This window comes from Orycteropus afer, unplaced genomic scaffold (assembly GCF_000298275.1).
Source record: "Orycteropus afer afer isolate SDZICR_OR568_19922 unplaced genomic scaffold, OryAfe1.0 scaffold00026, whole genome shotgun sequence".
In the NCBI taxonomy this organism is placed as follows: domain Eukaryota; kingdom Metazoa; phylum Chordata; class Mammalia; order Tubulidentata; family Orycteropodidae; genus Orycteropus; species Orycteropus afer.
In genome coordinates this window covers 8018075-8030453 of record NW_006921613.1, presented here as the reverse complement: position 1 = coordinate 8030453, position 12379 = coordinate 8018075, and the positions used below count along the sequence as shown (strand labels likewise).

General features: G+C 35.2%; 1 protein-coding gene across 1 annotated transcript in view; it reads right to left on the bottom strand.

Moving 5' to 3' along the window:
* TRPM7 (transient receptor potential cation channel subfamily M member 7) overlaps positions 1-12379 on the bottom strand; it is a 158274-nt gene that overhangs the window by 85384 nt on the left and 60511 nt on the right. Inside the window, exons 7-12 of the mRNA XM_042783693.1 lie at positions 12255-12379; positions 10534-10705; positions 9384-9558; positions 6845-6968; positions 5422-5494; positions 3240-3340 (exon numbers count right to left, since the gene is read on the bottom strand). Of these exons, the coding sequence (XP_042639627.1) occupies positions 3240-3340; positions 5422-5494; positions 6845-6968; positions 9384-9558; positions 10534-10705; positions 12255-12379 (770 nt within the window). The remainder of the gene's footprint in view (positions 1-3239; positions 3341-5421; positions 5495-6844; positions 6969-9383; positions 9559-10533; positions 10706-12254) is intronic.

Sequence of the window (12379 nt, the reverse complement as noted above, 5' to 3'; positions counted from 1 at the left end):
CACTTTAGCTACTCTACATTCAAAAGCAAGTTTCATGCTCTTCTGACATTCATTTTGCTCTTTTCTTTCTTGTCTTTTTACTGATCTTCTATTTTCTTCATGTATGATGTCCTTGATGTCACCTCAAAATTTGTCTGCTGTTTGGTCACTGATGTTCAATGCATCAAATTTATTCTTCTGATTGGCTCTAAATTCTTATTAGAGGCATATATTTAAGGTTGCATTTTTGGCTCTCATAGACTTGTTTTAACTTTCCTTCAGCTTCAACTTGAACTAGTATGTTAGCAATTGATAGCCTTTTCTACAGTCAGCCCCTGGCCTTGATCTGACTGATGATACTGAGCTCCACTGCCTCTTTCCACAGATGTAGCCAATTTGATTCCTGTGTATTCCACCTAAGGAGTGTTGGTGGCACAGTGCCTAAAGCATTTGACTGCTAACCAAAAAGTTGGCGGTTCAAACCCACCAGCCACTCTGTGGAAGGAAGAGGGAGCAATTTACTTCCATAAAGATTTACCACCTTGGGAACCCATTGTGGGTCACTAAGAGTTGGAATCAACCCAATGGCAGTTTCTTTTTTTTTTTGTATTCCATCTGGCAAGGTCCACGTGTACAGTGGCCCTTTATATTGTTGAAACAAGCACCTGCAATGAATAAGTCGTTGGTCTTACAAAATTCTATCATGTAATCTCCAGTGGCATTTAATTTGCTGTTTACATTTATTATGTGAATAGAATATATCTGGTTCATCCTTCTGTAAAGTCTGGATAGTTCTCTTAGACAATGGATGCACTTTTAATTTAAGCATCTGTTCTGGTTACCCAGTGCTGCTCTGACAAGAATATATACCACAAATGAGACGATCTTAACAAACAGGAGTTTATTCTCTCACAGTTTGGAGGCTTTAAGTCCAAGTTCAAAGTGCCAGGTTTAGGATCTGGGTGAAAGTCCCTCAACCTTGGGGTCCAGCTCTGCTTCCTGCTCCTGGCCCACTGAAGCTAGAGGTGTTTCTTCACTCAGACAGATGCTGGCTGCTGAGGCTGACTAACTCAATGTTGACAAGTAAAAAGGAACAGTCCCAATGTTACCAAACCACATGGCAGGCCATTAAGTCCATTGTAAGTCCCAAGGTCGGCAGAGCATGGCAGGATGACACAGCCACATACAGGACCCAAACATGCCATAAGCTAGAGACTATCCCCAAGGCTTCTCCTTATATACAGGAAGCAGACCACATCCCAAAGACAGCTACTCAGCTGCCTGTGGTAGATCCCACCATGGAGTTTGACTGCCAATCTCATCATGGGGAATACTGCATCCAGATGCCCAGCCACTCAACCAGGCCCAGCCAAGTTGACATACAAATTTAACTACCACAGCATCCTCCTACGATTCAGGTATTTTATAATAAAATAAAATAACGACACTTACTATGTATCAGGCTATGAATACAGCAGCAGAAATACCTGAAAAATATTCCTGCTCTCATAAAATCTACTTTCTACAGTAATAATAATAAAAAGTAACTAGCCGAAAAGGATGATTTTCAGATAGTGATAAATGCTTTAAAAAAAAAAATGGCAGCAATGAACATACGAAACACTAGAAAAGGGTGCTGCTACTAAAATAGTGTAGACAGGAAAGACGTAAGTGAGGAGGGGGCATTCGTGCACATACCAAAAGGAAATGAGGAAGTGAGTCTCAGTGGTTATCTAGTAGAAGAATGCTCCTGACAGAGGGAAGTGCAGCAAGCACAAACCCTGAGGAAGCAGCATATTTAATATAGTGAAAGAGCAGCAAAAAGGCCAACATGTCTAGATGAAAGCAAAGTGGACAGAAGTAATACATAAGGTCAGAGAGGCTGTAATAATAGGATGTTGTTGTTGTTATTTGCCATCGAGTTGGCCCCGACTCTTAGCGACCCCTCCTTGGGTTTCCGAGGCAGTTATCACTACGGAAGTAGGATTGCCCAGCCTTCCTTCCGAGGAGTGGCTGGTGGGTTTGAACCGCCAGCCTCCTGGTTAGCAGTCAGTGCCTTAGGCACTATGCTACCAGAGCTCCTAATAATAGGATAGGTAATGAATACTTTTATAGACCATCATAAGGACTAGATTGTGCTGTGGGTAAATGTGATGTGATCCACCTTCTGTCAGTAAAAGGAGAAGAATGAAGGCAAAAAGGATGTTACTGTAATAATACAGAAGAAAGATGGTATTAGATTGGACTAGGATTGTAAAACTAGGTATTTTGAGAGTAGATCTGATAAGATTTACAAATGGATTTGGATTGGAATACATGGGAAAGAAAATTAAATGATGACACTAAGGTTTCTGGTGAGAAAATGGGAAGAGCTGACATTGCCATCTACTAAGATGGAAGAACTACAGAAGAAACAGGTCTAAACTCCAAAAGAATGCTATGAGTTCCCTTATACAGAGAGTACTATATCCAAGGCTTCTTTCAGTTCTACAGCTCTTTCTGTTTTTAGGGATGTTCCTGGGTCATGTAAGTGGTTAAGTGCTCAACTTCTACCTAAAAGGTTGGCAGTTTGAATCCACTCAGAGGTACCTGGGCAGACAAGCCTGGCAATCTATTTCCAAAAGGTTTTCCTTGAAAACCCTATGGAGCAGTTCTACTTTGCACACACAGGGTTTTCTATGACTTGGAATCAACTTGAGAGCAACTAATAACACATTACCTATGGAAGGCAGTGGTGGTTCAGTGATAGAACTCTCATGCAGGAGATCTGGGTTTAATTCCTGGCCAATGCATGTCAAGCACTGCTACCACCCATCTGTCGTCAGAGGTTTGGATGATGCTGAACTGCTATCAGCAGTACTTTCAGATTAAGAATGATTAAGAAAGCCTGGAAATCTTTTTCCAAAAATCAGCTAATGAAAATCCTATGGATCATAACTGTCTGATCCACAACTGATCATGGAGAAGGACAGACCAGACAGTAATTCATTTAATTGTATATGGTGTTGCCATGAGTTGAGGGAGAACTCAATGACAGCTAACAAATATATAAATATAAATATGTATTACAAATAATAAAGTTTTATCAATAGGAAAATATAATTTATTAAATCCTATAAGCATGTGAAAATGTTTAAATTAATTGTGTACTTTTGAAAGGCAGGTAAACTGTCAAGTTAGGTCACAGTTGTAACAAATATTTTGTTATTACTTAGTTTAATTTAATTATATCTGAATGTATATACAGATTATGTACATACCAGCCACTGTTGTCCATAAACAAATACATGATTTTTAGCAATGTCAACTCTATCCCATGCCAGTGTGAGGATAAGCTGGTCAAATGCTGATGCATTAGTGCCTAATCAAATAAAGAAAATAATTGAAAAGATCAACTCATTTATCTCCATTAAAATGTATACACTTATGAACTCTCCTACTACCCTTTAATTAACTTACACAGCTGGGTCAGCCACCATTCAGAAATAGCCTGCTACAGTTTACCAGGGTTGAGGACTTTATTTTTTGATTATGGAAGTAACACAGGCTCATTGCAAACCATTCAGAATGCAGAAAATGAAAATAAAACAAAAATCATCTGTTTCTATAACATTACTGTTTAGATTCAGAAAAATATCCTTTCAGGTACTTTTCTATATGCACATAAGCCCATACATATACTTTTAATTATTTACTCAAAATCTGGAACATACAGTGTGCAGTAGCTTGTGGCATGCACCTTAACATCCTGAGATTAGATGTACCTTATGTAGATTAACACCCTTTTAAGGTGGACCACAGTATATTTAATAAATCCTCCACTTAGTGAATATCCAGGTTATTTCAAATTTTTTGCTGAGTATATTTTTGTGCATATATCTGATTATTTAAAGAGAATAATTTTCCAGAAGTAAAACTGCTGGGTAAAAATATACATAAAGTTTTTGATATTTTGCCAAAATATATTCCACAAAGATCACGCCACTTCATTCATGCTACGTGAATGTAAGAATAGCTTATTTTTTAATTTACTGTTGTAAATTGTTGTTTTAATTTACTTTTATTACTTAAATTGTTCACAATCTTTCCACATGCCCCCATCCATTTGTATTCCTCAGCAAATATCTTTTATATAAACTACTTTATTCTTCTATTCATCTTTTCATTTACTTATAGTCACTGTAATCTTCCAGTTATTTCTGTTCCTTATTTTCCTCTTCTAGAAAATGGGGAAAATAATAGGAAGTAACTGTCTTAAGGTTGTTGTAAGGATAAAAAGAGACAACCACATAAGCACACTGGTTAGCACAAAGATTGTGTATTTTTATATTTTCATACAATCCCATTGATTTTCTTCTTATATGGTTTCTGGGTTTCCGATTACTTATCATCTATCTCTTTGTCCAAAGGCAATACAAATGTATCTGACTCATAGCAACCCCTCCCTGGGTTTCCAAGGTGGTATCTCTACGGAAGTAGATTGCCTGACCTTCCTTTCAAGAAGCAGCTGGTGGGTTTCAACCACCAGCCTTCTGGTAAGCAGTCAAATGCCTTAGGCACTATGCCACCAGAGCTCCTAAATTTTATTATAGTGTTTTAAAATTGTTGATTTATTGACAATATAACTTAGTCTAATATTTGTGAAATCTTTATGAATGACAAGATAGTACTGACTTGCTCAGCTCCTGCCTGCACCACTTTATATTTTGACTTTCAGATAACTGAATGGACCACCATTCTAATGCCAAATTTTTGAAAATATTTTTTTCAGTACTGCTATATCAGTTGCATGTCTTCAGTAAAATGGGAGGGAAAGAGCTCAGTGTTGTATGTGCACCAACCTCTTAGTCCTAGAAGATATGGTTAGTTTTCTTTTCACATTTTCCCTTCAGAATGAAAACAGCACGTTGAAGAACACTGTGTTTAATTTCTATCAACAAATACCTAACAGCTTTCAACACTGATTTTTCAGCTGATTAAAAATGGAATACATTCCTAATGGGACAACTAGATGGTATGGTAGCATAAATCTTGCTATGAACTTTGAAAAAAAAATATTCTGCAAGTTTTTAAAAAAAAAGCACCTAACTTACTGCCAAAGAAAACAATGATGTCCTTCACTAAGAAAAATTACTGAGAAATTTACTCCTCAAGGATTTGGTTAAATTAAAATGTCCTATCTTATATAAACCATATCAAACCAAACCCCCTGCCATCAAATCAATCCTGACTCATAGCAACCCCCACTGGGTTTCCAAGGTGGTAAATCTTTATGGAAACAGATTTTCTCATCTTCCTTCCACGGAGGATCTGGTTGGTTTGAACCACCAACCTTCTGGTTAGCAGTCAAGTATCTTAGGCACTATGCCGCCGTAACTCTTTATCTTATATAAATAGGCTAGAAATTAAAGAGATTACAAATAAAAACATTAAAAATCTTACCTTTGAGCAGTGCAGTAAGTATTGCTACATCTATATCCTGATGTTCATCTGATCCAATGTGGAAAACAGTGATCTATTTAAAGATTAATTTGTAACATTATGCCTTTACATTTTTAAAGCTAAGGTATCATAAAACAGCAAGTAACTTAAAACTACATGGAAAATATATATCTATAGATATATAACATAACAAACCAAAACCAAACTTACTGCCATCAAGTCAGATCCAACTCATAGAGACCCCTCCTTGGGTTTCTGAGGCAGTATCACTATGGAAGTAGATTGCCCAATCTTCCTTCTGAGGAGTGCCTGGTGGGTTTTAACTGCCAGCCTTCTGGTTAACAGTCAAATGCCTTAGTCACTATACAAACTAGAGTTCCTTTTATCTATCTATCAATACATAATAATATAGATTGACATACATATATTTTGTTTTTTAAAGTTTTGGTCAAAAATAACATTTCAAACCTCTTCCCCCACTCAACAAAAAAAAAAAAAAAAAGAAGAAGAATTAAAAAATGAAAAGACCTGGTATTATTCACCAAATAAAATGGCAGGTTATTCAAAATATCTGGATTTATGTTGAATTTGTTTTTTGACGTATGTTACGTTCCTTACTAGAGTATAAGCAACTTATGCCTGTGGTTATGTGTTCCTCATAAAGTAAATCCTACTGTTCCTTTTACAGTGTGAACACTTAGTTATTCCAGTAATGTCTGTTTTCTTGATTGAGAAATGTCTGTTTTCTTGAATCCTGTTACTGAAAATTTCTTTAAATCACTTGAAGGTAACATCATTAGAGAAGATTTTATTTAAAAAACTTTTTTCACAGAGTAAAAGATTATTGTAACTCCAATACAAAATTTTCAACTCACTCAATTTCATAGTGTTCAAAAGCTGCCAATGAAGTAAGACAGCAAATCAGATCATGGTATTATCCATCTACTTGCAGAACTGTTTTAAAACTTTTATCTCTGAAAATGCAAGCCCCCTTGTTTGACTGAAACTAGAGAAAACTGATCTTTATTTCACAGGCCTGGGCACTCACTCAAAATAAAATTGTTTTAAAATATTATTCCAAATAATTTATCAGAGAAACCACTTTCAAGTTCTTCCTTAATAGTGATATAATCTATTTAGATCTATTTATTAAACACTGCCTAAAACAGAAGTATAAATATACTATTCAATACTATATAAAAACTACAATATTTCTATGATCTCTCTCGGCTTGAACAATGTAATACATGACATGATTACATAATTAAAAAAAGATTTGAAAATTTAAATCCAACTTAAAAACAAAGTATTTCATTAATTCAGTATACTTTGAATGACAAAAAAAAAGCAAACAAAAGTATTTCATCAATTCGGTATGCTTTGAACGACAAAAAAAAAGCATTATCTGCTGAAATCTACTTACAAGTTCCTTTTTTTTCATGCACTCCATCAATGTTTGAAATAAATGAACTGCTTCACTCTGGCCAAAATTAAATGTTTTTTTGAGGGTTGAAATAATATCAGGCTCTGCTGCATCTGGAAGATTTCTGGGTTAAGAGGAAAGAAACTTAAATCACTGATTTAATCTTCTATTATTTAAAGGATCTAACATGAAGTTAGTTAGATCTACTCAAGACCTTTAAAGATATCATTCTAACATTAAATATTTGACCCTGAGTAAACTATTTTCCCTTTTAAGACTCCCACTATTACTGAACTTTTAACTTTATAAAAATTCTTACAAGGCATGTGTTTCACTATTAAGTACTCTCACATTGTATATTATATAAAGAGAATTCTAATACATTATGGTATACAAAGCAGTACTTTAGCAAGTTCTTTTAAACATGTACACATTCTAATTTATTATTTTGAATGAGTATATATTTACATAGTTCAAAAATATAAAAATATAAATGAGATATATATGTGGCAATATTTATTGCACTGCTAAAAGGATTTTTAATAGTTACTTATAAAATCTTTCAATGATAACCTATCTACTTAAGATATGACATTTTAATTTGGCTTACTGCTTGAGAAGTGAATGTTTCAATAATTCTTCGTGAAAGACTAATAATAGTTTTCTTTGGCAGTATGTTAGGCTTCTTTTTTTTTTTTTTTTAAACTTGAAGACTGTATTTTTAAAAGTTCATAGTTAGGGTTTATGCCACCATACCCATGTAGTCATCCCATGTATCCCATATGTCATAATACATTCTCAACAAGATAACTCAATCCACTAATGTACTGAGAGTACATCATTATTATTTCATTCTTAATTGACTAGAAAATATAAAAGTATGAAGTCATAGTGAAAAGTTTCCCTCCCCCTCCCATCTACCCAATTCCATCCCAAACCTCTTCAGGAACTACTATTATTAGTGTGCATAACTTTCCAGAATCTCTTTACAGGTGTACCTCATTTTATTACACATCATTTTATTGCACTTTGCAGATACTGCCTTTTTTTTTTTTTTACAAATTGGAAGGTTTGTGGTAATCCTGTGTCGAGCAAGTCTACTGGCGCCATTTTTTCAACGTGCTCACTGCAAGTCTGTGTCACATTTTGGCAAATCTTCCAATATTTCAAACTTTTTCAAAATGCTACTACACACTTAACAGACCACAATAAAGTGCAAACGTAACTTTCATGTGCACTGCGAAACAAAAAAATTTACATGACTCGCTCTATTGCAATATTTACTTTATTGTGGTAGCCTGGAACAGAACCTACAGTATCTCTGAGGTATACCTGTATATACATATAGAGATACCGATCTCTTCTCTTTTTCTACATGAAAGGAAGTACAACATACATAAGATGCACAAATCTTCCTTTTTCCGTGAACATATTTTGGCAATCTTCCAAAATCTAAAACACAGATACTATCCTTACTCTTTCTTTCAGCTATAAACATAATTGTGGAAATGTAATCATTCTGCAAAAGTAACACAATTTATTTATCTAGACTCCTCTTCTTATGGATGTTTTATTTTATTCCAACCCTTTACCATTATAAATAATACTATAATGAGTAATTTTATACATACATAGGTCATTTCACATAGGTACCACCTCACATCTGTAGAATAAATTCCCAGAAGTGGAAACTATTAGGTCAAAGAATACATACCTCTGTAACTTTGACAGGTCTTTTAAAATTATCTTCTGTGAAGACTTAAATTTTAATTCCTTCCAATAGTGTATGAGACAGCCTACTTCCTCAAACTTTATCAGATTATTACATTAAACTTGAAATTTCAGGTTCATTAACTACAGAAATGAATCCAATATTTTCCAACCATAAGCCTCTTCACATAAAACTACTAAAAATTTTTTATAATGCAGAAGGGCAGTGTATGCACAGGGAGACCACTCGTGGCAGGAGTGTGTAGGAGAAGAGGATATAGGGAAAAGATAACTATGGGGAGAAGTGAGAAGAGAGCTGTTATATTGCAGGAAATTGCAGTCAGTGTCATGAGACAAAATGTGTACGAACTGCTGTATGAAAAATGAATTTGCTCTGTAAACTTTCCCCAAAATCACAATAAAAATTTAAAAAAAGAAAAAGAAATGTTATAATGGCTTATCTCTCAGCCCAACAAACAACAAACAGGCCTATAAGCTGAACAATTACACCAGGGAGGTACACTCCTTTCAACAATCAACCATGGGAGACCAGAAGGGTAGCATCTGCACAGTAAGAAAACTCAGAAAGCAGGAATACACAGGAAAGGATAACACAGGGAAAAGATACACAGGGAGGAAGTGGAAAGAGCTGTTATACTGTGGGGATTGCAATCAGTGTCACGAAACAAAAGATGCATAAATTGTTGAATGGAAAACTAATGTGCTCTATAAGCTTTCACCTAAATCAAAACAATTTTTTTTTTAATTTGTTATAAAAAAACACATAAATTACAGATTGAAAAAGTATTTGTTACACTCATACACTTACCCTCCTTCTTCGGTTTGTTTATAAACATATGCTAATAGATCTGCAGCTCTGCCTGTTCCTTCACATACAACTACTGGAACAGGGGGACTTTCCTGAAGGTATTCTAAAACTGTGAGGATAACATTGGGCCCACCCTCAAAAATGAGTGCGACAACAGGGACACCTTGGCCAATTCCTAAAAAAGCAAAAGTTAAATTTAAAAAATGGCAACATTCAATAACTTAATCTTACTATTTACTCAATTGGACAAAGAAAACCAAAACATAATTTCCTGTAAGAGTATGCGTTGACTTCACTTTAAGCACTCAATATAGTTAACAGTCTGGCACAAATAAAATAAAGAATAAATTACTTCTCCATCAACAAAACTAGAAAATCCAATATACAATTTAATATATACACCCTGAAGAATTCATATACTCACTGAAAAGTGAGAATGTTGTTTGTTTTACTAACTTTTTAAAAGAATTTCAATTTTTGTCTTTACAGTAGCCTCCAGCACAGCAAGAGAATATAAAATAAAGGTAACCGTAGGAATAAAATACTTCTGAATTTTATCATATCATATGCTGAGACTTCACCATTACCTAAATGTATTGTTTCATAATTTTGCATTTCTGTTTCAGTTTGTCACAGTGCATACCTTTCTCAATGTCTCAGACTTACAAATTTCTTCTACTTAAAGGAAAAGCAGTTTCAAGAATACCAACTTTCAAGACACATCTGCCAATGCGTGCTACCTACTGATATTATAAACTTTAATCAAGGTAGTTTTTATTTTGTAACATGGGACTTTCTTTCCTTTTTTATTTTACTTTAATTTTTAATTCAAGTCATATGCTGACATATATCACACATTAAGAATATTTGTCTTACATGGAGTTACAATGAGAATAGAGCTATCTACCAATCAATCCATTTTACTTTGGCCTCAGTACCTGGGTTATTAGCCTATTTGGCTTCAGAGTCTTCTTTTACTAAATCTTCTTATTTTGACTAAGGTCAGCCATTCTTGGTTGTTTCTGTATGCCATGTTGCTATGTATGGAAAAGAGCACTTCCAAGAAAATTCTACTTTTTTTTAGAATGTTGCTAGATATTAATACAGCCCAGAATAATTTCAACAATAACAAATTCATGAATTCCCTTACTAGCATGAATTCTTTGCTGATTAATAGTTTTTTCAAGTTCTCTTCTCAATCTCACTTCTGCCCCATACTTTCCAACAGTGCCATCATCCACCAATATGAAATGGGAATGCAGATTATTCAGAACATTCAATTTGCTCAAAGGGTTCAATAAAGTTTGATAAGGAGCAACCACCTAAAGACAACAGCAAATGTAAGAGTGAGTAGGGCAGGATTAAACATCATTTAAAACAAACTTTAAAATAATGTATAAAGACAAGTAAGAGTTAAGATTATATTTCACATACATAGACAAGCAAAAACGTTAAAGAATATATTTTAAAAAAAACACAGACTATTAAGCAACTGAAGAAGATGAATCAATAATGAACTAAATTGTATGAGTGTATTTTGATTCTCATTGAAAAACTATAAATTTCATCATCACATGCAAAGGAAGAAACAAACAAAATCAGTAATTCCTTCTCATAAGTCTCTTGTTAAATATCTATAACTAACTCAGATGTCTTTAACCTATTAAATAAAACACTAGCATCTGACTCCTACTCATACTTCCTAAGTCTGAAAAATATCTCAGAAAAAAATACTTAAACTTAATCGGAAAAGTATGGTATGATCATGTATATCTTAAACTGATTTCCATTCTTTTTTTTTTTTTAATTGTGATTTGGGTGAAAGTTTACAGAGCAAATTCACTTTTCTTACAGCAGCTCACATATACTTTGTCTCATGACACTGACTACAATTTCCCACAATGCAACAGCTTCTTTCCCCTAGTTACCTCTTCCCTGTGTTCCCTCCATGCACTACTGCCCCCTGAGCTGTCTTCCTGTGCATACACAGCCCTTCTATTCTCCCATGATTGTTCTCTCCAAGGAGCGTGTCTACCTAATGTAAATATTCACTTCATATGCCTGTCTTTTGTTTGGATGAAAGCCACAGGTGTGGGTTCAATTCCACACACCTGAAGGGCAGCTAAGGGCCATAGTCTCAGTGGTTCCATCAGGCTCCATCAGACCAGCAAACCTGGTCCTTTTTATTTATCCTCCAAATGACTCTGAGTTTTGTTCCACATTGTTCTCCTTCTCTATCCAAGATCTCCTACACAGATCCCCCTCCGAGTGGTTGACAGTGGTAGCCAGGCACCATCTAGTTCTTCTGGTCTCATAGTCATATAGGCTGAAGATCACACGGTGTACCAGTCGCTTTGACTAACTGTTTCCATGAATCTTTGGTTTTCTTCATTCTTCTTTGCTCTGGATGAGGAGAGACCGATCGCTGCATCTAGATGGCTGCCTGCAAGCTTTTAAGATCCCAATTGCTACTCACCAAAGTAGGATGTGGAACAATGTTTTGTGTAGTATGTTATGCCAATTGAGCTTAATGTCCCCTGCAACTATGGTCCCAAGCCCACAGGTCCAACTACTTGCTCCTTCTGGGTAGCTGGCTGTGGCCAAGAAATGACTACAACCTTGTCCCTTGTCAGCTCTACTATGTATCTGGGAATTCTTACAGAACATACCAATACAACACTTGTAGAAACATTGTCTGTCAACCCTATACATGGTCTTGGGCACACTCCCCCGTGCACAGACATACCTAATAGTTCAGCTTGTCCACCCATCTATCCACCTGTGTATCCATGTTTGTCTTCACTGACAATGTGATTTGCACTATTCTTGCTATAAATTTAAATATTAGAAATTTTTAAAAATCATTCTTACATCTCTCCCAACAAGATCATTTCTATTTTCAATCACTCCCCATGGGGCTATTCCGATAGTACAAATCTTTCGAGATGATCTGGAAGCATGTTCTCTGAGGGCATCACCAACATGCTTTGCCACAC